The sequence below is a fragment of the Aspergillus fischeri genome, genomic scaffold (assembly GCF_000149645.3).
Source record: "Aspergillus fischeri NRRL 181 1099437636249 genomic scaffold, whole genome shotgun sequence".
In the NCBI taxonomy this organism is placed as follows: Eukaryota; Fungi; Ascomycota; class Eurotiomycetes; order Eurotiales; family Aspergillaceae; genus Aspergillus; species Aspergillus fischeri.
This window is the reverse complement of record NW_001509770.1, coordinates 2,406,010-2,428,630: the sequence shown is the minus strand read 5'-3', so window position 1 is coordinate 2,428,630 and position 22,621 is coordinate 2,406,010. Positions and strand designations below refer to the sequence as shown.

Genomic DNA, 22,621 nt, shown 5'->3' with positions numbered 1-22,621 from the left:
TCTTTCGTACATGCTCAGTGACTGATCCCAGAGAATGTGCTCTGATCGTCTGTCGTGCTGTCCACAGGAGATCCTTGGTCCTCTGGGCTAATCTGTTGTCGCGAGAGTGGGGATACGGACGATGTTGGCGATAATGTTGGCCAAGGTGGTGAATAAATGCCCAAGCCTAATCCTTTGGCACTGATCCCCGAGCCGTTCGAGTTCAACCCGTCTCCTGATTGCACTGCGTTTCTCAGCCCGACCCGCGAGATAGCGCGTCGAAGCATATCCCCGGATGCATCAAGAGCAATTAGGAACCGCGCCAGTTCACCACAGAGCTCCCAATCACTATTTTGCGATGCCAGACCAATGAGACGGACAACATAGTCTTCAATTGGAGCCTCGTGACCACCCTCGCCTTCGTCCTCCATGGCTTGTAAGACGAGCAGATACCCCACTGCCGTTTTGAGAGAGTTGAGCCTCAGGGCCTGTTCAAAAAGATCCTTCGGAGGAGGCAAGTGGTTGAACAAGGTGCGCCATGAGCGAAGCTCGGTCTTTCTTGTGCACTGGACAACAATGTCCAAAAACACTTTAATCGGCAGTGATGCTTGAAGGAATGAAATGACGGATGGCAACAGTGGCTCGTGTCTTCGTGAGGGATCATCTGTCTTGCTTTCTTTCCTCTCGTTATCAACCTCGTCATCCAGGACGTGGTGCAAAAGCATTTCTAAGGCATGAGGGAAGTATGAGAGGTGGGAGAAACGTTGGCATAGTGTGAGTGCTGCCGCGATGTCTCCACGGACGAGATCATGTTGTAGGACATATGGTAGGAATAAATGAGTCTTTTCAACATCAGTACATAGGGCAACATGGATGACATGTATAAGGGGAAAAAGGGAAGATCATACCCTTATAGCGAATTTCAGAGCGGCAAATGTGACATCACGTCTTTGTATCATTTCCGACTCGACACCCAAAACTATGCCCTTGTTCAACAGTACTGACAGCGGGTAGAAGTCCAAAGGCACTTGTATTGGCTTTGGCACTTCCTCTCGTTGCAGAACGTCATGCACATCCCCCCAGACGAGCAATTCCTTGCCACAGAACATCCAGAGGGAGTCCCGCAGTGATTGATCACTACGGTGGTACGCACTCAATGCCGCCTCGGCCGAGGGGCTGGCTGGAATAGACTCATCCACCGGCGGTGCAAAATTGAAGGAGAATTGATCTCGCATCAAGATATAGTACTCAACGTCGTGAGAAATCACCCGCATATCATATTTAAGTTCGCCAGATTCTGCCAAGGACGGTTGTAACAGAACCATGTTTCCGTCAACCAAGAGCAGCACCGATGCCACCTTTACATCCTGAGACGGGTCCCCGTTCCCTGCCAGACGTTAGAACTTGCCACATTTCACTAACCCATGAGAGTGATACTTACGCATCTGATCCTCCGGCAGTACCCAGCTAATCGCCCGAACTCTGGTAGGTGCCCGCACAATACCATTAAACGCAATCTGACCAACAGGGACAAGGGTTATCCGTTGCTGCATCGAGTTGATAATATAATGGTATAAAATGTTATCATAAGTGTAGACGAGAAGGGAATCTTCGCCAGAAGGTCCTATGAACACTACCGGCGAGGGAAGGCGTTCTGTGTGCAATACTGAATGCTTGTTCAAAGACAGTTCTCGGGAATATAGACGCAACTGTTAAAAGCCATCAACATTCTGTTGCTTCAAAACAGTTTAGTGGTACTCAAAGGACGAACCTCGTAGGAGCCATCGCTTTCGACGGCGGCAATGAGAATGTGCCCATACCAGCACATGCCGCCGCGAACGGCGAATGAATTTTCTGTCTTCGGATCTTCAAAGACTTTCCAGCGACCACTGTTGACGCTGTAATGCGCCAGTCCCCGTCTACCTGCAATGGCTATGTATCGCCCATCTTGCGAGACGACACTCGAGCGGATCGGCCACTGGGAATGGAGGTACGCTGGAGGATACTGTGCATGATGCCACAGTGAGTCCTTGCCCGAGATTGTCATAAGATCAGGTAAATCATGGCCACGATATAGGATGACTTCTGTGCCAGTCTGTAACAAGCCTCTGGCTAGATTAGCCGAAGAAAAACAGCCCGTAAGAGCGCTTCGGGCTGTTTCAAGGATCCATATGCGACGGTCATTCCGCCCTGTCAATAGTATGTCTGACCCTCCGCCTACCCAGCATCCATTGAATACCCCAGTCAACCAGTCTTCTGAATTGATTGCAGCGAGTGATCTATCCACCGAGAAGCTGTTTCCACCCGGTTTGCCAAATACGCTCCATGTTGTCCAGCCATGATCATAGCCTGCAAAAAGACAATATCCATCCGGAGAGTAGGACATGAAGTTCAAGCTGCCAATGGTAGTAGGAGAAGCGGGTAGTTGGAGCTTGTGTGAGAATGGAACATTCCCCAGATAGTCCTTTGCCGTATAGACGAGGATCTCACCATTGGCGCAGTTCACTGTGAGCAATGAAAATCGGGCATTGATCGCGACCTTGACTGCTTGTTCCCCATCACGCTTCGGATCGTGGAAGCAGTGGCCTTGAAAAAGTTTCCTTGGAGATTCTGCCGTGCTGGTGCTCACAGGCAGTCGTTGTACGGCATATGCTTGTCCTTCGCTGGTAACCCACACCAATAGATTGATCGCTCGATCGTAGACCATATCCGTGATAGATGTCCGCTTCGAAACATTCAGAATACGGCTGAGTAGCTCTGACGTGGTCTGGGCTCCGCCTGCGTCCGGAGCCCACCGAATGCATTGGACAGCCGCTGGTTTGACGGTGGCTACAACCAGCTCCCGGTCAAGAGCCAAAGCTTTGACAATACCAGATTCGATCTTGATTGCCATCCGAAAGCGGAGACTGACATCACGCACCGCATTCGCATCGTCCTCGGCAGACAGTCGAGCGAGTTGCTGACGACGGTTCTGACTCGATTGATCAAAATGTTGTTGATATACGCGACTGGTGGGGTCAGTTGCAATCGTATAAGTAAGCAGATATCCACCAAGTGTCTGCACAGCAAGAATCGTCGAGTCAGGATGCATCAGAACAGTGACATTCGACCCATATGTCTTCATGGACGAGGCGGAGCGGGCAATCGCAGCAACAACTGCGGTAGGCTAACGGCAAGTCAGCAGATCAATTCACACTCCATAACATCCAAGAGGCTCGCAAGGTCATACTCTAGTCTGCCAAACAGCTATCGAGGAGTCGGTCATCGTCGCAAATATGTGACCGCTCCGAGAAATACAGAGACCAGTAATGGCCTCATTGGCCCAGGCCGACTCAGTTTCGGGCCCCTCTCCCTTAACATTGTGATCCGTTGCACTCTCCTCTTCGGCAATCTCAAGCTCCTTTGCCTCGGGCTCGATATGTGAAGTAACTGGAATCCCTGGGCCATTGATCGCATAGACCCGCGGAACTCCATTTGGCCAGTACATCGCTCGACTTGGGTGCGATAGTCACAGACAGGAGAAGGAGCTCACATCGAGTCATCTTCGACTGCTCTAGGGTGGAGTTTGATGTGTCAAACTCGGGACATTCCAATCCCAGAGAGACCCGCCGTGATTATCAAAGTCCTCCACGCCTGAGCCATCAAATCGAACGAATATCTGATGTGTACAATTGTATTCAAGTCGACATGTTGATGATGATCCCATCGTCACGTGCACCGGAGCTTCCCCTGACAAACAGAACAAACAAAGCAAACACCACGGCAAGGCCCCCCGCATTTGTTCAGCTTCACGAGCATTCGATTGATTCTCCAGTCTTCCGCTTGCTTTATCTGTCCTTATTTTTTTTTGACTTTGACCCAACCCGACCTTTTGGTGCGATATTCAGTCAGTTCACAAAATGGTAAGATGGTCCGGCTCTCCAATACACCCGTATTCATGACAGATCAGTGACTTACCAACACCTGTTCCATCTAGGCTCCCACCGAGTCTCAGAAGCGCCTGGCGCTTGCGATTATTGACTTTTTAAACTCCAGCCTAAAGGATGGCACTCTGACTGCGGATGACGCTGAATCCATTGAGATCGCTCAGTCGTGTATTGCGGACACTTTCAAGGTCGACCCCTCCGATGAGGCCGCCGTCAAGGACGCTCTTGGCGGACAATCTCTGGCGAGCATCTTCAGCGTCTACGAGAAGCTCCGTAAGAAGCCTTCGACAGAATCCGCCAGTGCTGGGGCGCAGGCTCAGAGCACAGAGGCACAGCAACCCAAGGCTGGTGCCCCCACACCCGAGTCCGACAAGTTGAAATCGGAGGGAAATGCTGCCATGGCCCGCAAGGAATACAGTAAGGCGATCGATCTTTACACCCAGGCCCTGTCCATTGCCCCCGCGAACCCCATTTATCTCTCAAACCGTGCTGCTGCCTACTCTGCCTCCGGTCAACATGAGAAAGCTGCGGAGGATGCGGAACTCGCCACTGTTGTGGATCCCAAGTACTCCAAGGCCTGGAGCCGTCTCGGTCTCGCGCGGTTCGATATGGCAGACTACAAGGGAGCAAAGGAAGCCTACGAAAAGGGTATTGAGGCGGAAGGGAACGGAGGTAGCGATGCGATGAAAAGAGGTCTGGAAACCACCAAGCGGAAGATCGAAGAGGCCAGCCGTGGTGCCGAGCCTCCTACGGACGATGTCGACGATGCCGCTGGAGCATCGCGCGGTGCTGGTGGAATGCCTGATCTTTCTTCTCTCGCCAGCATGCTTGGTGGCAGAGGTGGCGGCGGTGGTGGTATGCCCGACCTTAGCTCTATCATGAGCAACCCCATGTTCGCGAGCATGGCCCAGAACTTGATGAGCAACCCAGACATGCTGAACAACCTCATGAGCAACCCTCAATTGAGGCAGATGGCCGAGAACTTCGGCAGGGGCGGCGGAATGCCTGACATGTCTAGCTTGATGAGCGATCCAAGCCTTGCGGAGATGTAAGTTCATACATGCACTTCTTTCCTGGCACAGAAAACTAACAAAATTGTATAGGGCAAGGAACATGATGGGCGGTGCCGGGCGTGGAGGTCAGCAGTAAACCAAGTTACCCTCCGTTGCATAAAAGTTCCCCTTTTCCATCCAGCTACGATATATCACCTCTGAATTTGTCTAAAAGATATTCACCTTCTCTGGCTTCACCCACCTGTGGATTATTGAATACGGGCCAACCAGCTTCGTCATGACTTTTGCAAACGGATAGAAGCTATAATCGCTAAATGATATCCAACCTCGCCAAAATTACGGAGTAGTCAGTTATATTTGTCACTGATTAGATATAGGTTTACCCTGACAAGGCACACCAAGAAGCCACCAGTGCATTGTAGTAACAATTATCAAAATATATGTCCAGGTAGCTCGTACCAAAAAGCAGCAGAAACCGGCTAAAAGGCTGGGTATGATTCCAGATGCCAATACATGAAAATGTTCGGAGTGGAGTTGGTTGTCGCAGATCACATAATACAACGCCGTATACGCCCATAGTGATAGGGAAAGAAAGGACATTGGCTATTATGCAGACAATCCAGGATCAAAGACGTCCTCGCCATTCGTAACGATCCGTCCGCCCAGCCTTTTGCTGACGGCGACCGCCTCAGAGAGACCATGAAGGCCAGGAAAATTGGTAAACCAGGTCCATGAAATCTGTAGAGAGGACAAAGGTACTCAGGTAGATAATAAAAAAAGGAATAGAAAAGACATTGAAGAAATGGATCAATAGGCCGAAGCTACTATCACAGATAAAACATGAGCGCCGGTTCCGCCGAGTCTCTATTTAGATAGTCGATATGGTACAGTGGCATGATATCAAAACAATCGAGAAGAGTATGAGAGGTGATTCATCATCAAAGGCCGCCGATAATCACGAAATGGAGAGTGACGGTTGAGAATTTGTTAAGGATAAGGTAGATAGGAGTAGATGTTGCGAGGACCTTAGATGTAGTCACGGGCAGCCTTCTGCAGTTCAATCAACCTCCATCCTCTGGTCTCGGGATTGTTGACGTCCTCGGGTATTCTCGTAAGACCAATGGCATAGGTAACCAGCTGCACCTTGTCTTCCATACCAGCTGCGAGTTCGCCCGTCTTAACGTTACGGTAAACATGTACCTCCTGTGTACGGCAGGTCACAACGAAGACGGGAATCTCGCCTGGCTCCAGCATACGGGCGTGAGAAACGTCAACACCTCGGATATCGAGGATGCGGCCATCCGACTTGAGTCCCGCAGTGGTGTATTGTTTGGAAAGAGCAGCGTAAACATGGAATTGCGCATCAGAGAGCCAGAGCTTGAGCGTCTCAATATCGCCTTTGACGTAGGCATCCAGTACTTCTGGTAGAATGTATTCGCGCATCTCCCTCAGGAATGACTCCATCTGGAAATTGGGATCCATCTCCCGGAACTTCTTGATGACCTGGGCAGTCTCATTTTCGGCGAAGAAGCTAGCGACACGATCCGAGATGCTGCGTGCCGTACTGATGAGAGGGTTCTCAGATTCGTTGTATGTCTCCTTCAGAGCGAAGAGTTTCTGCATCATAGGATTTGAGTCCTTGAATTCGCGCCACGACTCTTTCCAAGCAGAGTCCTTGTGAAGAGTGAGGTTGGTACCCGCACTGCACCAGGCAATCATCAGAATTGTGAAAAGAAAAAGCTCCATGTGAAAGTAGCACTTACTTTGGATCTTCAACCAGCGGCTCGGCCGAACGGCGCCCGCTCTTCATCATTTCCTTCTGCTCACGCAATTGCCGCTGTCTACGGCGCTCCTCCTTCTCAATCCAGCCACCATAGCGAGAGCTGCTTCCGTCATCGATGGCTTCCTTTACGTTCTTGTAGGCCTCCGTCTCACGTACGGGTCTTGTGGCCTTTTCAAGTCCGGCACCAGTGGCGCTGACACCCTTCCTGATACCCTTAACAACAGGGGTTTCCCATGTCCATGCAGCTCCTTTTCCAATGGCCTGACCGGTTTTTTTTAACGCAGCCGACGTCTTCGAAGTTGCTGCACCCGAAGCGGCTTCATAAGCGGCACGAGCGCGCTTGACATTCTCGTTCTCGGCGAACTCATGAGCAGAGGATGCGAGAGCCTTAGTAGACTCATTCCATTCCTTTGATGCCTTGAACTCTGCTTGGAGAGTCTCTCTGAAAACCTGCCATGGAGTCTTGTCTCCGTGAGGCGGCGGTGGTGGAGGCGCCTCCTTCTGCCCTTCTTCCTTGTCCCCTTCACTCTTCGCCTCTTCGCTCTTCTCACTTTTTTGTTCTTCACTCTGCTTCTCTTTTTGCTGTTGTTGCCAACGGGCAGTGGCAATATGGAACGACCGCGTCAATGGCAAAACAGTATACGGAGAGATAAGTTGAACGCCTGTGGGGAGGGACGATTGTTGGCGCTGTAATACTGTAGGCGAGGTAGAGATGGAGGTCGAATAAGCGCTATTTTGAATCAGAGTCCGCGAAGAAGCGATGGCATTGCCGTATGTCGTCCTCAGGCCGGGAACATGGGACCGTAAAGTGGCCGCCCGTGCGACAGCCGACATTTTGTTAGCCGAGATCATGCTCTGGAAATCCGGAGACAAAATGTAAGTCAAATATCGCAAGATTAGTTTAGGGTGACGAAGAATATGGGTCAGACCCCAAATGTTGAGAAGGAAGTAAGTAGCTTTGGGGCGTGGGGAGTAGAAGAGAAGAAGCGATTCGACTGGTGAAGAAGGGAAAAAAGTTGAGATCGCGGGTGCCAAGATCGAAAACTTCGGGCCTCGCCATTTCCGCCGCCATTTTCTCCAGGTCCCGTCGACAAGGTATTATTGTTGCCGATTCAACCGGATTAGCTGAGTGTATGCTGCATCTCGTTTGAAGCTTTGTACTTGATCTCTTTTTTCACTTCTTTATCGCATCGGCCTTCCGCTCAATTCGAGGTTCTATCCTGCGCCAATTCGACTGGCCTTTCGCTGCCCTTATTCGCCTCAACTGCCGGACGTCCCCGATATTATTCTCGGCCACGCAGCAAGATGAATTCTTTCAACTCCTGGGTCAGGGCATTGTCACATACTAGCCGATCATGCCAGGCACGAGTGATCTCCCAGCGCGTGATGCGTCCATTTTCTACCACCATGAACCCCAGCTCAAGCGCGAAAGAAAAGACTCGCGAGATTGAGAGACAAATTCTGAATCCCAAGTCAGAACAGACCACTGACGACAATTCGCCGCTCTCTGCTATTACTAGAATGATGCAGGGAGAAAAAGCTCGCGCTAGCCAGGCCGTCAGTCGCGACTATTCCCGCATGGCCGAGAGTTTGGAAGCAGAGATGATTAAAGACCCATATGCCGATCGTTCTCCTCCTCACCATCTTCACGTTTACGCCCACAAACACAATACACTCCTCACGCTGACCCAACCGAACGGGAACCCAATGCTGTCGATGAGCTGTGGACACCTCGGCTTTCGGAAAGGTGGACGTTCTGGATATGACCCAGCTTATCAGTTGACGTCCCACGTGTTTGGTCAAATTCAGGAAAGAGGCTATCTCATGAACATCCAACGACTTGAAATCGTCTTTCAGGGCTTCGGTCAGGGTCGGGAAGCGTTTACCAAGGTTCTGCTTGGCAGTGAGGGAAGGAATATTCGCGGGCTGGTCAGTCGAGTGACAGATTCGACACGGATAAAGTTCGGTGGTACGAGAAGCAGAAAGGTCCGCAGATTGGGATAATTCTGCGTTGTATCTATATTGTCTCATACCCATTGCCTCGAAAGGCATATGTTCCTTGGCTTCAGCGTTAAACAGAAAGCAAGGAGCTTGGTGGACAGCGCACCCATTTCAGTATCAGGCATTGGCTCGCACAACTGGGATTCCTTGAGACTCCTATGTGATCTGCAGTGTCTGAGTTCTTCCATGAACTCGGTCTGGGCTGCAGCTATATTTGTACATTAGTCGTGTTTTACTACTGGAGATACACAAAAGATTCTATAGGTTGTATTTCGCATCTTGATCTCATCTTAACGCCAACTCGCATCTTCCTTACCTAGCATTGTCAATGCCATTACTTGAGCGCTAGCATTTTAGAGATGTTGAGGAACACCATAGTAGTTCTGAATGCATCAAACAACATTGCTTGCCATAGATAATTAGCAGCTTACCAAATACGGACTAGCGCATGAGCTCCAGTGTCCGAAAGCTGCTGGCTGAAAGGCTTCAGCTCCTCATCTTTGATCGCAAACGTTGCTACGTGAATCTCAATTCTGCTATCTCTTTTTGTCTGATTGCATGGAATCTTGTCCGTCCGACATTCATTACATAGGTTTGACTTTTGTTTGAAAGTTTCAGCAATAGTCGGGTCTCCGCGGTTACTAGATCCTCAGCCAGCGTATGCGCCGTAACTGTTCCTCTCTTGTGACGATCACCGGGTGCAGCGCGAACCCGACTTTGGGATTCAGACGAACGGCTTGATGAGTGCCGGAATTTCTTTCTCGGGCCGTCGTCCAAGACCGTTTGGATGCACCCTCTAAATCCCTTTCTCCGTGCCTTCTTCCGAAGCACTGTCCCAGGGCAGTGCCTGCCGATAGAGAATCATGTATGCCTTGTTGGGATCATATTGGACTAAGCCTGGGGAATACTCTCTTACCTTTGCTGCAGGTTCTCCTCGTTCCGATTACGGAATCCTTAATCGGGTCGCGAGACCGCGAGTCCAACCTCCTCTATTCCGATCTTGTGGTATCCGAAGAGTTTCTGGGAAGTCATACGCTGCGAATACCGATTGCCAATGGAGCTACCGGAAACGCCAAGGACGATTCGAACGTTCGGGATAGCAGGGGGAAGGCAAAGCAGGTGACAACTGTCAACGGGCGAACCGTGATTGTCAAAGAGAGCTCGGTTTACAGCAATAAAGGTAAAAAAGCCTCTTTTTGTTCTGCATTTTTCTCCTGTGCTGAATCACATTGTCAGGCTTCAAATCCCTAACCCAAGCTCAGCTCCTGTCCGACGCTCTGTACTATACTCCAAGTACCGACTCTCAGCCATGGCTTATCTATTACATCTCCCGCCCGTTAATCGGCTTATTCGACCCGGGGAAGATCATTTCTGCTGTAGTGCCCGGGTCGCTACCTCAAAGGGTAGTCACAAATACTGGTGCTAAGTCTGGCGATTCTACCACTTCATTACCGAAGAAGGAAATCAAGTCGTTTGGAGAACTGCTGGCCAATTTTCCTATGATCGCAAGACAGATGCAGCCAGGCTTGGACAGACTATTTCGAGAATTTGGGAAAGAACTGGGGAAGCCGTTACCGCCACCTCCGTCGCGCTCGCCTTCCATCCCTGATGAGTACGAACGTAAACCGGATCGCGATGAATCTTCGGCGGATGAAGTCGCTTCTATTCGGAGCGCATCGTCCCGCAACAGAGAAGGCCTTCCCTTTAATTCCGAGGAGTACTTCGAAGATGATGAGGACTTGATGCGCCGCAGTCTGGAGACGGCAGTTACCGCCGCCATCGATCTGTTCCGGCTCGTGGACAAACAGCAGTTGTCTCTCCTCGGCGCGACAACCGACCTGACTGGACCTCTGGTAGAACGGTTGATTGAGCGTTATGTTGCCGAACAAGTGCACGAACCGCTGCTGTTCCCTCGACTATGCAGTTTCCGTCAACCCGAGGACGCAGAACTAGATTCCAGAATCCGTCATATGGAGAATCTAGATGTTTCGCAGGTAGGTATCGCTGTCGAAGGAGGCCGAGAAGGCAAAAGGGAGCTGCTACATCGGCTCGGGAGAGCGGTCGAGGAGTTCCGAAAGATGACGGACGCAAAGTGTCCGCACGACATGCTCAATACTTTGCTGGAGACTGTCAAGGTCTTATCGTACCCCGGGACGTATGATAACGCGAATCTTCAAGCCTCGGAGAAACAGATTGCGCCTGTCACCGTAAATGCCGATATTCTGGTGTCCTTGTTACTTATTGTGGTGATCAGATCCCAGGTCAGACATCTTCAAGCAAGACTCCTGTATATGCAGCACTTCATCTATATCGACGACGTTGATAGCGGTGAAATGGGTTATGCTTTGAGCACATTCGAGGCAGTCCTTACGTACTTAGTGACTGATTCAGCGGGCCTCAGAAGAGCCAGTATTCGCAACAAGCGCCTGTGGAATGCCACCAGAGCCGGCCGAGTTGGCGAAATGAAGGCCATTCTTGAACCCAAAGGTGACCATAGCTCAATGGACGATGCCCCGGACGAGCCAGAAGGGAAATCAGTCTTCTTCAAAACTGATGAGGACGGAGAAGTGGATGAACCGCTACGAGGACCTTCTATTCATCGAAGGCTCTCAAGATCAAATAATGAACCTCAAGAACTTGATGAAAGTCCTTCCGAGGTGCCACCGCTGGCACATGTGTTCCCATTTCAAACATGGGCAAACACCTCACCGACGAAGGAAGTTCAGCGTCCTGTGAAGAAAGTCTCGATGGATGTACGCAGCATATCGGAGTCGTCAGCTACTTCACTTCTCTCTCGCACCACCACCATTGAATCGATGACCAGTGCAATTGAAGGGGACAGCTCAATCGAGACGTTGACAAAAACGCAAGATCCTGCGGGTGATTCAATTCCCATGATGGCCGTTGACAGTCGCCAGCCGGAGGCTCTCAGGTACTTGCTCAGCCTGGAAGAGTACTATTCATTGGAAGACATTCTCGAGGATACAAACACCGATGGAACGACGTTGCTCAGTGCCGCAGTGCAACTCGGTCACCCTGAAATGGTAGAAACTTTGCTCGACTTTCTGTTCAGTGCAACGGACGAGCGAACAATTGCTGGTTACCTTAAAAAAGCAGACATGCACGGACGCACAGTCGCCCACTATTTATTCAGTACGCCATCAGTAATGTATAGACTGGAAAGACTCGTTCCTTGGCGACAACGTGACAGAAATGGCCAGACGCCGCTGTTTGCTCTGTGCAGATCTTATGATCATCCTGACTATAAATCGATGGTCAACGAGGCGTTGACCGCCGCTCAAAGGTCTCAGGGAGACGGCTTGCCTTTGCGGCTCGACGATCATGTTGACTCGAAGGGAAATACACTGCTACACATCGTCGGTGATCCAGAGATCACAATCCGAATTCTACAAGAAAGCGATTGCGATCCAAACGCAACCAACGAGAAGAAGTTCACTCCGCTGATGATGGCCAGCAAGTACGGCCGTGTGGATCAAGTGCGTATCCTCTTTTTGGACCCCCGGGTCGACGTTCACCTCAAGGAAGCTCGCGGATTGACGGCTGTCGAGCTCGCCAAAGACGATGAAGTCCGTAATCGCATTGACGATCTTATTCTTGTCTCGAATTCGCCCTCGGCATATGATGATCCATCTGGTCGTGTCACCACGGTTGTACGCTCGTACTTCGTTGAGGATGCCACAGTACGCTTTGTTTTGAAGTCCGGCGCCCCGAGCTCTCAGTCCCAGTCAGACGAGTCTCGAGCTGGCTCCACCACTTACATCGTCACTACATGTCGTCGCACCCTCTCGGACTTTGAGAATCTTGCTCAGTGCCTCGCAATGGAGCATCCGGCCTCTTATATCCCTTCCTTTTCTGACTTTCGCAATCCTTTTCAAATCCATTCCAAACCATCTCGGTCTGTTCTCCACAACATGCAAGAGAGACTAGACAGATTCTTGAAAATCCTGCTTACCCATCCAACCTTTGCGACCCATGAGATGCTGTGGGAGTTCTTCCTGGTGCCCGAGCTACAGCCGGAGATGATGACGGACAGGTCCCGGCGCAAGGCGTTGGTGCTCTCCGAGTCGATTGCGGACGACTACGCGCCTGTGACAGCTGAAGGCATGCGCGAGACAGAACAGTTCGTGGCACAGGCCCAGGACATGGTTCGTGCCCTTCACGCCAACACACGCAGTCTGATTCGCCGTGGTCATTCCTTGCAGAATGCCGCCTCAGATATGGCTGACGCGCTGGCTCTGTGCTCGTCGGTGGTCTCTACTCTCCAGGAGCCTACAAACGCGCTCCCCCGTTCACATGTGGACGCTTTCGCCCGCTACGCCTCGTACTTGTCAACCTCATCCTCAGACTCCTCTCCCCTTCTTCAGTTCCTATCCATCTTTTCCTCGATCGACAACACGACTGTCGCAATACTCGGTTCGCTCTCTCGCCCTATTTCGCTCATATCGAACTTACAATCCACAACCCGCAATCTCTCCCGCAATCGCACCTCTCTCATCTCCTCGTCCCTGCCCCGGAAATTCAACATCAACTTCCCAGGCCTGGAGGAATCCCGACAAAAGTCAGTTCGCGATCTGGAACACAAGATCCAAGAGGCTGAAGCCCATATCGGACGCCTCTCCCGGGAAATCTCATGGAACAAGGATGTTGTGGTCGGGGAACTCGCCGGGTGGACATCCTGGCGGGAGAAAGTTGGCCGGGACGCCATCCGCGCCTTTGTCAGGTCCACCCTGGTCCGAGAAAGGGAACGAGGGAAACGCCTTGAACGGTGCTTGAACCGGATACGCGAGATGAACAGCCGTACAGTACGATAGATAGACTTTATGTGCCGGTGGTTCATTTGCTTGCCTATAGATTAGCTTTGTGCCTACTTGTCGTTCAAAGCCTTTAATTTTTAATGACCCATCACATCTGTGACGACGCTGATGAAAATGAGGACGAGGTACGGTGGCATCAATGCATTGTCTGCCATTCTTCCTTAGAAAGGATCATGTCCGATAGTTATACAGCTTGTGAGGAAAAAGAGATTCAAGGATGTACAACTCTTGTGACTATCTCTTTCCGACGACATGGGTATGTGTTCAATGGTCATACAGCCTACAATCAAACAAAATGCTTGACCTCGAGTAATGTCCATTAGAACCGTTAAGCAATTGACAAATCAAGAGTATTCAAACCTCTCGACGAGCGTATCAGGGCCGAATGGTTGGGGAAGGGCACGTTACTCAAAGCTATGGCGTGAAATCGTGATCCGTGAGGATCAGAACGCTTGAACGAAGTGGCATGTACATTCAGAATTCGAAAAGAGGTGACGTGCTTCTCTCGATTGATGGAAGACGGAAAGGTTGGTCTGTAGACGGAGTCGGGTTGCGGACCTCGCGACGAGCTTTTCGGTGTGGCCTTTGAGGACCTGCTTCCGACTTAGGCAAGCTTGATTCATCGATAGTTCTCGACGATGATTGCCACCCAATCTCTGCTGCTTTTCCTGACACCATTCGATTCAAAGGAGAAACAACGACCACTTGCTTTGGAACAAAGCCGGCCCGCCATGGCTCTGCTGGCAATTCGGATTTGCCTGGGCGCTCTGGCATAAACGGTTGTGGGAGCCTGGCTTCTGACTGCTTCGGAGCAGCAAATGAGCCAAGAGGCGAAACCGGCACGGCATCTGCGTGTGCGCAAAGTGCTCGAGTCACCGCTTCCAGTCTCGTCGCCTCTTCCGCGACGTATGCCTTAGTAGTTGGACGGCTCTTGTCAGATACCGACATTTCGCGGCTGCGTCTGATTTTCGGCGTGCTGCCAAATGAGTAGTTAGCAATGTTGTCGTCGAGAGGAGATATTGCAGCGTATTTAGAATTCGCGAAATCGCGTTTCCCTTTCTTGTATCGCTTCCAGGATTGTCTCAACCTTCTGATGAGGAGGACGGTCAGGGCTAGAAATGCCACAGTGGTAATAACTATAAATATTACTGCGGCGGCAATGGAGCTCTTCTTGTAGCTCCAATGCTTGAGAAAGGACTTATGCGACGGTGTTGGTGTCACATAATCCACTGTTGAGCTCGCGGTTCTCTTGTACACTGCTGTTGGTATACGCGTGCCATCGGTTTTTGAAGCCAAGCTGTGCGAATTTGTAGATTCTGCGCGCGTCTCGATCCCAGTCAATGATCGGTGTTTTGTCGAGTCCCCCGAGGGAATGGTGAAATCTAAGCGCCTGGGGTCGTCGGATGTATCAGCCTCCTCTCCCAGCTCAACGTTCAATCGGTCATTTTCCCCGAGGCTCAGTTGCTGAATATGTAGTTTATTTTTGAAGAAATTGTAGATGCTGTCCAATCTATCCTTTGGCCATGAACGAATCCCTTTCGGTGCGGTTGATGATGGTATTGATGCGGATACCATTCTGGATAGTGACGGCAGTAATGCTGATGAAGCGATTGAAGGTTCTGGAGAGCACACAAAGGGAGAGCTTGATTGGAGAGTGTACATGGCACTACAAAGTAATGCGAGCATGACGAGTAGGCGTCCTTGCATCCTGGTTCACAAAAGGTCGACCTAGGATCGCCATAAAATGCTCACACTCAAGACATAGGTACAGTGAGTGGAGGAGACGCCACAAGGGATGTCTGGATATCATTCGCATGTTACTCTCTGAGCAGCTGAGGCTTGGTACTGTGCCGGTAAAAGCAGGCACGATGGAAGTGGTCGGCGCAGCTTCCTTCTGCGCATTTTGTCCATTTTCAAGAAACAAACGTAACGCTGGATTTCAGCATCAAGCCATGTCTAAAATTAGAGATTCAAAGAGGCACAGGATGAGATAGGAGAATTGGGCCGCGTTGTGATCAGGCTTGGACGTCTCGGAGACCTCGTTGCAATTTCTGAAAATATGTTAAGAGGATGGGGAGGATTCTGGTACTTAGCGAAGGCTACTCACTGACTGATAACATTGATAATTATTTCCCGAGGCATATAGAGACATTCAAACCAATTCACAACTATTATAGAATATCTACAGAGACTTAAAAGACCATACGTTGATGAAAGGGATACAGAGCACACACCACCAAGCACGTGACATTGAAATCATAATCATAGAGGCAGATACACTAAGCCCAAAAAGGATATATAGATCTACTTTGCCTGCTTCTCCACAAACGACGTCATGGTCGCTTATCATTGCTGCCTTCAAGTTATATAAATCCCCCGAATTTGAGAATACACCATCAAGAATCATCATCAAGACAGACTTGAATGAGAAAATTTCAACTCTTCCCTTTTCATAAATCACAAGTACAAAACTTCTTTACACAAACACAGTCCAACATGCCTCTCGTCGTCCCCGGAATCAACTCGGACATGGGTTCTGATAAGAACGAATGGCTCGGCAAGCTCGCCGGCAAAAAGATCAGTGACTCTACCGGCGATGTGAATGTGCGGTTTTTGACTATTTTACCCTACTCGTGAATCACGTTGCTGATGGTGGACAGACTTTTGCGAAGAAGGATTTACCCGAGCACCATCGAGTTCTTCGTCCCGGTGACGCGATGACTATGGATCATAGACCGGAAAGGTATGCATGCCTACGTGGTCATTATGTCTGTGTTGATATGGACAATCGCTGACGACTAATTATTTGTCAGACTCAACATCCACCTTGACGAGGAGGATAAAGTCAAGGATGTCCACTTTGGTTGAGTTACGATATACGATATATGGTTCAGGATCATACGAAAGTCTTACTCCTAAAGTCCTAATCACCTGTGATGAGACCATGTCTTAGATGGATGAAATAATGTCACGTGATGTCTACCATGCCCATTTCTATATTCCCGTATAGCATCGTTAGGCCGAAAGAATCCGACCAGACAATGATATGAAGAAGGAAAATTCGTGTCGTCATCAGAGCTCTAAACTTACTCCGCCTTCCATCTAAGTAGAGTGAACGAGTGCTTGGGGAACTTGTAGGCACCCTTGCCGTCCCAAGTGCTTTCCGCCAGACCAACTTCCTGTTTTCCCTTCATGTTGCAGGCCGAGACACTGTCTCCAGTGACGGTGAATACAGTGACATCACTAGTAGCCCCCTCGAACTTGCACTCCATATCCTTTTCGTCGCTGATGTTGACGACAGCAACATTAACATATCCGTCCTCTCCCAAGGTGGCGCTGACATCCAGCCAGGGAGTGTCCTTGACGGCGCGGATCCACTTCGGACTCGTCTCGCCCTCATAGGCACCGCAAGAGACGTGCGCATTGATGGTCCAGCCTCGCATATACTTCGAGAATAGATACAAGGGCCACCAGATAGTCTGCTTTATGATACCATCCTTAGTGGTCATCAAGGGGGAAATGACATTGACGCTCTGTGCAATACAGGCCATCCCGACGTCTTTGCTCTTGCGCACAAAGACGTTGAGCCAGATGGCCACGGCCAAAGCGTCGGAGAGGGTATAGCTTTCCTCGGCGCCCTTGCTTCCCTCAGCGCGCAGGGGGTCCCACACGTTCCACTCGTCAAAGCAGATTGTGGGCCGCGGCTGGTCAGGAGGAATGCCGTTCTCAATCATGGCGAGGTCGATGAGGGATGAGGTAATCTCGATAGCGCGTTCAGCGGCGAGTGGAGCAGTAACGTTGGGGAGATGAGTTGAACCGCAGGTGTACATATGGATACTGTGCATGTCGATGAGAGGAACGGTGCTAGTAGAGAGAGGCGAGTGAGCGGGAAGCAGGCACTGCTTCAATGTGTAGTAGTCCCATGAGGCAGTGCCGTCTTGGCCACAGAGGATCAACTTCAGAGTGGGGTCGAGCAGCTTCAGCGCTAGAAAGTATATTAATTGACTGGTTGGTTCTTTCGGAGTCGAAGCGAATGAGTTCTCACCCTTTGCCCACTGGTAGGCCTTGTGAGCGTACTCCTCCTTGGTCATCTGCGCGACCTGCCATGGTCCCCACACTTCGTTACCAAGAGCCCAGTATTTGATCTGGAGGGTTGATGTTAGTGTCCGGCAAATGACCAGTAGCACAGATGACATACGTTATAAGGCTCTTCACGGCCATTCTTCCTACGGAGATTGGCATAATAAGTGTCTTTCGTACCGTTACAGTACTCGACCCACGCAAGAGCTAGACGATGAGATCAGTATAAGCTGAAAGGAAGTACGGAGCTGGAGTTCTCTACCTTCATCAAGAGTTCCTGGGGACAAATGTCAGCATTCGCATTATAGAACAGCTGGACCATATCGTACCTGTGCCAAAGTTCAAGCAAAAGTAAGGCTCAGTTCCAAGAAGCTCGCACCACTTCATGAACTCGTCTGTTCCAAACTGGTTGGTCTCAGTTCCCAGCCAAGCCAGCTCAGGTCTTAGAGCCATGATTTGAGTTAGCTATTCGCTCAAAAAATAATTTCGGAGCTCTAGCTGGAGATGCAGTTACCTCGCAGGCCGTTGATCTTTAGGACCTACACCATCAATCCAGTGATAGGTAGCCGTAAAATTACCACCAGGATAACGAACAACAGGGATGTTCAGGTCCTTGAGGGCTTCCAGTACATCTTTACGAAAGCCATTCTCGTCCGACAGAGGATTGCCTGGGTCATAGATGCCTCCATAAATGCATCGGCCCATATGCCTGAGGTCTAGGTTAGCACAACACTCGGAGTAGCGATAGTTGCAATGTCTTAAGCATCAAGCATGGGTTGATCTTACTCTGTGAACCCAGCATAGATATTAGGGTTGATCTTGGAAATGCGTCGCGACGCATGAACGGAGATACTAGGCGTCTCCTGCTCACTGAGCTTCGTGAAGGTAGTCATGGTGGGATTTGGCAGTCAACAAATCCCAGCAAAATGAGTCAAGTATATTCAAGGACTAAGTGATCTCAAGTCCAACAGGAACGATAGACTGAGGAAGAAGGAATGACAAGGAATCAGTACTATTATCCGAAGCAACCGCAACGGATGCGTCGTCTCGATAAGGCACCCAGAATCTCCAGCTTGTATGCTGGATTTATCCTCAGTCATCGCTCCATTATTATTGAATTGGGAAAATTCCCTGCGGGGGAAATTCCAGGCCCTCTGAACGATGAGTCCACTGATGAGGAGATGGCAACTGGAGCAGTTGGCCGGGGACGCCTATTTAGTGTTGGAGCCGAGGGAACGCCACCAGTTGTTCCATCAATCAGCTTGCTTGGTCTCCTGGTGATGTTTTCTGTTCTGATTTGTTGCTTTCACTTTCAGACCGTGAAACTAGCTCCCCCGCATAGCCCAGTTATGTCTATCTTTTGACTTTTCCTTGCTATGGGTTTAAGAGCGATTGGCTTTGCTCCAGGATATTGTTAGTCTCACGGTTAGCTAGTCTGCTCAGAATTTGGAGGTTCCGCGTGAGGTGCCAGGATCAAGGAAACTTGCCCTTTTGGCAATTACTCCACCGGATATTCGTGTTCTAAGCTTCGCGAGAGATCGTTGCTGCACGATAAACAATATGGCGTTGGCTTTATTGCGTCGCGTGGTGCTACCACTCTATTACATGGTTCTGAACCCCAGTATGGAGTAGATATCCTTAAAAAGGCCCTGCGGAGTACCCCCAGGACGATCCTTTTCATTCTCCGCATTTTTTTGTCTTTCCCCAGAGGAACAGTCATTGTTACTATTAATCAAGATCCTTTATTGGTGATGACCATGCGCTTGAGTCCGTCGTGGTACCAGGTATGTGCCCCAATGCCTGAGGTACCTAACAACCATACTGATCTGTCGACTAGTTCCTGGTGGGCGTCTTCGCCTCCCTGGGTTCGTTTCTTTTTGGCTGTGTGTATCCTATCTACTGGACTTGAAGTGTTTACAGAGCTGACCTGCGGTGTCAAGATGATTTGGGTGTCATTGCAGAAGTCATTGCGTGCCAATCTTTTGACGCAAAGTTTGCCGCAAATGACACGCAAACGTGAGTGTATCTGCCTTTGCTGGTTAGAGGGCTCATGAAGTCTGACACCTGCGTAGTGGATTGGTAGTTTCCATGTTCACGGCCGGAGCGTTCTTCGGCGCAGGGTTTGCCGGTCCCACCGGTGACTATTTGGGACGACGATGGACCATCGCGATCGGTTGCCTCGTCTTCTGCCTCGGAGGAGGTCTTCAAACTGGTGCTCAGACCATTTCATACTTGTACTCCGGACGATTCTTCGCCGGGCTTGGGTAAGTGAATCCCCTCAAACGCGGGCGACCTTGCTAATGGAGAACCCAGGGTTGGATTCCTCACCATGATCGTTCCCATGTACCAAGCCGAAATCTGCCACCCCAAGATTCGAGGCCGTGTAACGTCCTTGCAGCAGTTCATGCTGGGTGTCGGTTCGCTGTGCGCCGCGTGGATCTCATATGGTACATACGTCGGATTTCATCCAACGAACAACGCCCAGTGGCAAGTCCCACTTGGTCTGCAGATTGCCCCTGCAGTCGTCCTGGGTCTACTGATTATGTTCTTTCCTGAGGTAATAAGATGGAATGCTTTCTTTACAGAATGCGATGCTAACACAAGAACAGTCACCTCGTTGGCTCATCGACCATGGCTTCAACGAAAAGGGCTTGGCGACCCTTGCAAAGCTCCATGCTCATGGTAACGAGGATGACGCGTGGGTGCGCGCAGAGTACAATCAGATCCAGGAGACCATTGTGTATGAGCATGAGCACGAGGCCAAGTCCTACAGTGAGTTATTCACTAATCGGTCGTCCTTCCGCCGCCTTTTCCTATGCTGTGCCGTGCAGGCGTCCGTGCAAATGACTGGTGTCTCGGCTATCCAGTAAGTATGCTCCGTATGTGACGACTACCAGTGCGGTTCTAACGATAAAAACCTTGCAGATACTATTCCGTGACAATCTATAAACAGATCGGCATTGCGGGCGACGACACGCTCAAGTACCAGGCTATCAATTCAATCATTGCTTTGGTCGCGGAGTGCCTATGCATGGCGTTCATTGATCGTTTCGGCCGCCGCTGGACACTCATCGGTGGCAATCTGGGCAACATGGTCACCTTCATCGTCGCCTGTATCCTGCTGGCGCGGTTCCCTCCTGAAGCCAACAACACCGGCGCTCACTGGGGCTTCATCATCATGACCTGGTTGTACAACTTCTCCTTCTCGTGCACCTGCGGTCCCCTTTCGTGGATTATCCCTGCCGAAGTCTTCGACACGCGGACACGCTCGAAGGGTGTCTCCATTGCCACAATGACATCGTTTGCGTTCAACACCATGATCGGTCAAGTGACGCCCATCGCCATGACAAATATCCGCTACCGCTACTACTATCTCTTCATCATCTGCAATTTCACTAATGCACTGTTTTTCTGGCTGCTCCTTCCCGAGACTAAGAAATTGCCTCTCGAGGAGATGAACTACCTGTTCTCCAACGCTCCCTGGATCGTGCCTGGTACTCGCAAGGAGGATTATACCCCGCACGACTTGGAGCGCAAGGTCGAGGAACAGCAAGAGAAACAGGCTGTTTTTGCGACGCATCACGAGTGAATTCTGTGATAATAAGGAGAAGAATGCAGCTAGCCGGGAAGTGAGGAACAAGGCTGTTCCATAATCCGATGCCAGGTGTCTCGAGCTGTATATGTCTGAGATGGAGTGAGAATGTCTTGTATTCTGTTCTTTCATTGACACTTTGTCAACGAATTGAGAAAATGTACACGGACTATTTCAGAAGGTTAGCTTTTGACCAATATCTCAGGCATCATAATGAGCAGCAAGTACGGGTAATTGTTTTCTCTTGGGTACCTGACTGAACTAGAAGAAGGTAGAGCGGCACTGCCATGTGTATTTAGAGAAATGTAATAGATTGCCTCCTCGGATGTGGATCTTATCTATTGGATAATTTCACACACCGGTGTTCATGTCTTGAACGGAGGAACTATTCCAATTAACCGACGTATTTACAGTGTAATAAGTTTGAGATCATGTTCATTCAGAGTCAGAACTATAACCGGCTAGCCCGAGGGACAATGTAGATGATTTTGCAGCTGGCGCCGCTGGCAGACTTGCTTTCGCGCCTTGCGTGTCTGACGTAGACGAGGTCCCTAAGGATATGGTCGTCTTGGTAACCTCTGCAACCGGTGGTACTTCAACAGCGGTGGGTATTTTGCTGTCTTTCAAAGGAGATTGCACTTTGGGAGCCTCTGCTTTACTTTCGCTGGGCGAAGGCCGTTCAGCAGCGCCTTCGCTTGTGGATTTCCGTTTTTTGCCTGGTATCAGGAGTTCTTTGCTTTTATCCCGTCGTCTCTTCCGCGCGGGAATCTTCCAGTCCTCTCCGTCATTGGACGGCACAACATCTGTTGATGAATTTTCCAGCAAAGCTTTCTCTGCTTCTTCTCGCTGCCGACGGAATAGTTCAAGCTGCTCTGCGGTCTCTTTCTTCACGGCCGCTTCTTGAGCACGCGTCGACTCCATGATGGAGTCAAGGAACTCTACTTCGTCCTCGTCCAGAGACCGGAACTGGTTCTTCAGTTTGATCTTTTCTTCAAAGGCTTCCTGCTTGGCCACTACGCAGCAGAACAATCATCCTAACATGTCAGTCCAAAGGAAATCCATCCAATAAAGTACCGCAAGCTGTCTTTGCGAAATGCGGTAACTTACTCTTGTTCTGCTGCAAGACCTCATACAGACTTTTCCCACCCTCCTGCCTGCCTAGCTCCGCCTTGCGTCTCCGCTCCTCCTCCAATTCCTGCTGTGCACGACGCCATTCATCATCACGCTCTACCGGCTCCTGATCGGTTCCGGCAGCCACGAAACCAGACGACATCTCGACTCTTCCCCTTGAGATGGGAGCTCAATGTCTGTAGATGCAAGCTACCTCCGGGAGTATGATGCAGATGTGACAGCAAATACGTAATAATCACTTGCTTTCAGCAATCGGTGACGATACTCTATTAAGAATATTC

General features: G+C 50.2%; 10 protein-coding genes across 10 annotated transcripts; 5 read left to right on the top strand and 5 right to left on the bottom strand.

Moving 5' to 3' along the window:
- Positions 1–14: 14 nt before the first annotated feature.
- Positions 15–3,466, bottom strand: NFIA_015800 (RIC1 family protein; the record flags this gene model as incomplete). The annotated part of the gene is made up of 5 exons (XM_001264783.1): positions 15–821; positions 888–1,366; positions 1,421–1,688; positions 1,751–3,145; positions 3,209–3,466. 5 exons carry the CDS (start codon positions 3,464–3,466, stop codon positions 15–17), a joined length of 3,207 nt encoding a protein of 1,068 aa, XP_001264784.1.
- Positions 3,467–3,878: 412 nt separating this feature from the next.
- On the top strand, positions 3,879–5,054 carry NFIA_015790 (putative Hsc70 cochaperone (SGT); the record flags this gene model as incomplete). Its single annotated transcript, XM_001264782.1, has 3 exons — positions 3,879–3,881; positions 3,956–4,953; positions 5,009–5,054. The coding sequence occupies 3 exons, from the start codon at positions 3,879–3,881 to the stop codon at positions 5,052–5,054; spliced, it is 1,047 nt and encodes a 348-aa protein (XP_001264783.1).
- An 890-nt stretch (positions 5,055–5,944) lies between these two features.
- tim44 (protein translocase subunit TIM44) lies at positions 5,945–7,535 on the bottom strand (the record flags this gene model as incomplete). Its single annotated transcript, XM_001264781.1, has 2 exons — positions 5,945–6,620; positions 6,682–7,535. 2 exons carry the CDS (start codon positions 7,533–7,535, stop codon positions 5,945–5,947), a joined length of 1,530 nt encoding a protein of 509 aa, XP_001264782.1.
- Positions 7,536–8,087: 552 nt separating this feature from the next.
- Positions 8,088–8,705, top strand: NFIA_015770 (mitochondrial 37S ribosomal protein uS11m; the record flags this gene model as incomplete). The annotated part of the gene is made up of 1 exon (XM_001264780.1): positions 8,088–8,705. The coding sequence occupies one exon, from the start codon at positions 8,088–8,090 to the stop codon at positions 8,703–8,705; it is 618 nt and encodes a 205-aa protein (XP_001264781.1).
- Positions 8,706–9,489: 784 nt separating this feature from the next.
- Positions 9,490–13,534, top strand: NFIA_015760 (putative VPS9 domain protein; the record flags this gene model as incomplete). The annotated part of the gene is made up of 3 exons (XM_001264779.1): positions 9,490–9,567; positions 9,630–9,882; positions 9,939–13,534. 3 exons carry the CDS (start codon positions 9,490–9,492, stop codon positions 13,532–13,534), a joined length of 3,927 nt encoding a protein of 1,308 aa, XP_001264780.1.
- A 477-nt stretch (positions 13,535–14,011) lies between these two features.
- Positions 14,012–15,112, bottom strand: NFIA_015750 (uncharacterized protein; the record flags this gene model as incomplete). Its single annotated transcript, XM_001264778.1, has 1 exon — positions 14,012–15,112. One exon carries the CDS (start codon positions 15,110–15,112, stop codon positions 14,012–14,014), a length of 1,101 nt encoding a protein of 366 aa, XP_001264779.1.
- Positions 15,113–16,033: 921 nt separating this feature from the next.
- Positions 16,034–16,405, top strand: NFIA_015740 (uncharacterized protein; the record flags this gene model as incomplete). The annotated part of the gene is made up of 3 exons (XM_001264777.1): positions 16,034–16,141; positions 16,198–16,280; positions 16,351–16,405. 3 exons carry the CDS (start codon positions 16,034–16,036, stop codon positions 16,403–16,405), a joined length of 246 nt encoding a protein of 81 aa, XP_001264778.1.
- Positions 16,406–16,623: 218 nt separating this feature from the next.
- On the bottom strand, positions 16,624–18,510 carry NFIA_015730 (alpha-N-arabinofuranosidase; the record flags this gene model as incomplete). The annotated part of the gene is made up of 5 exons (XM_001264776.1): positions 16,624–17,682; positions 17,736–17,824; positions 17,947–18,059; positions 18,132–18,326; positions 18,404–18,510. 5 exons carry the CDS (start codon positions 18,508–18,510, stop codon positions 16,624–16,626), a joined length of 1,563 nt encoding a protein of 520 aa, XP_001264777.1.
- An 864-nt stretch (positions 18,511–19,374) lies between these two features.
- On the top strand, positions 19,375–21,206 carry NFIA_015720 (sugar porter family MFS transporter; the record flags this gene model as incomplete). Its single annotated transcript, XM_001264775.1, has 7 exons — positions 19,375–19,401; positions 19,455–19,500; positions 19,558–19,633; positions 19,690–19,881; positions 19,931–20,174; positions 20,227–20,483; positions 20,543–21,206. 7 exons carry the CDS (start codon positions 19,375–19,377, stop codon positions 21,204–21,206), a joined length of 1,506 nt encoding a protein of 501 aa, XP_001264776.1.
- Positions 21,207–21,644: 438 nt separating this feature from the next.
- On the bottom strand, positions 21,645–22,482 carry NFIA_015710 (PSME3-interacting protein; the record flags this gene model as incomplete). Its single annotated transcript, XM_001264774.1, has 2 exons — positions 21,645–22,222; positions 22,317–22,482. The coding sequence occupies 2 exons, from the start codon at positions 22,480–22,482 to the stop codon at positions 21,645–21,647; spliced, it is 744 nt and encodes a 247-aa protein (XP_001264775.1).
- Positions 22,483–22,621: the final 139 nt, after the last annotated feature.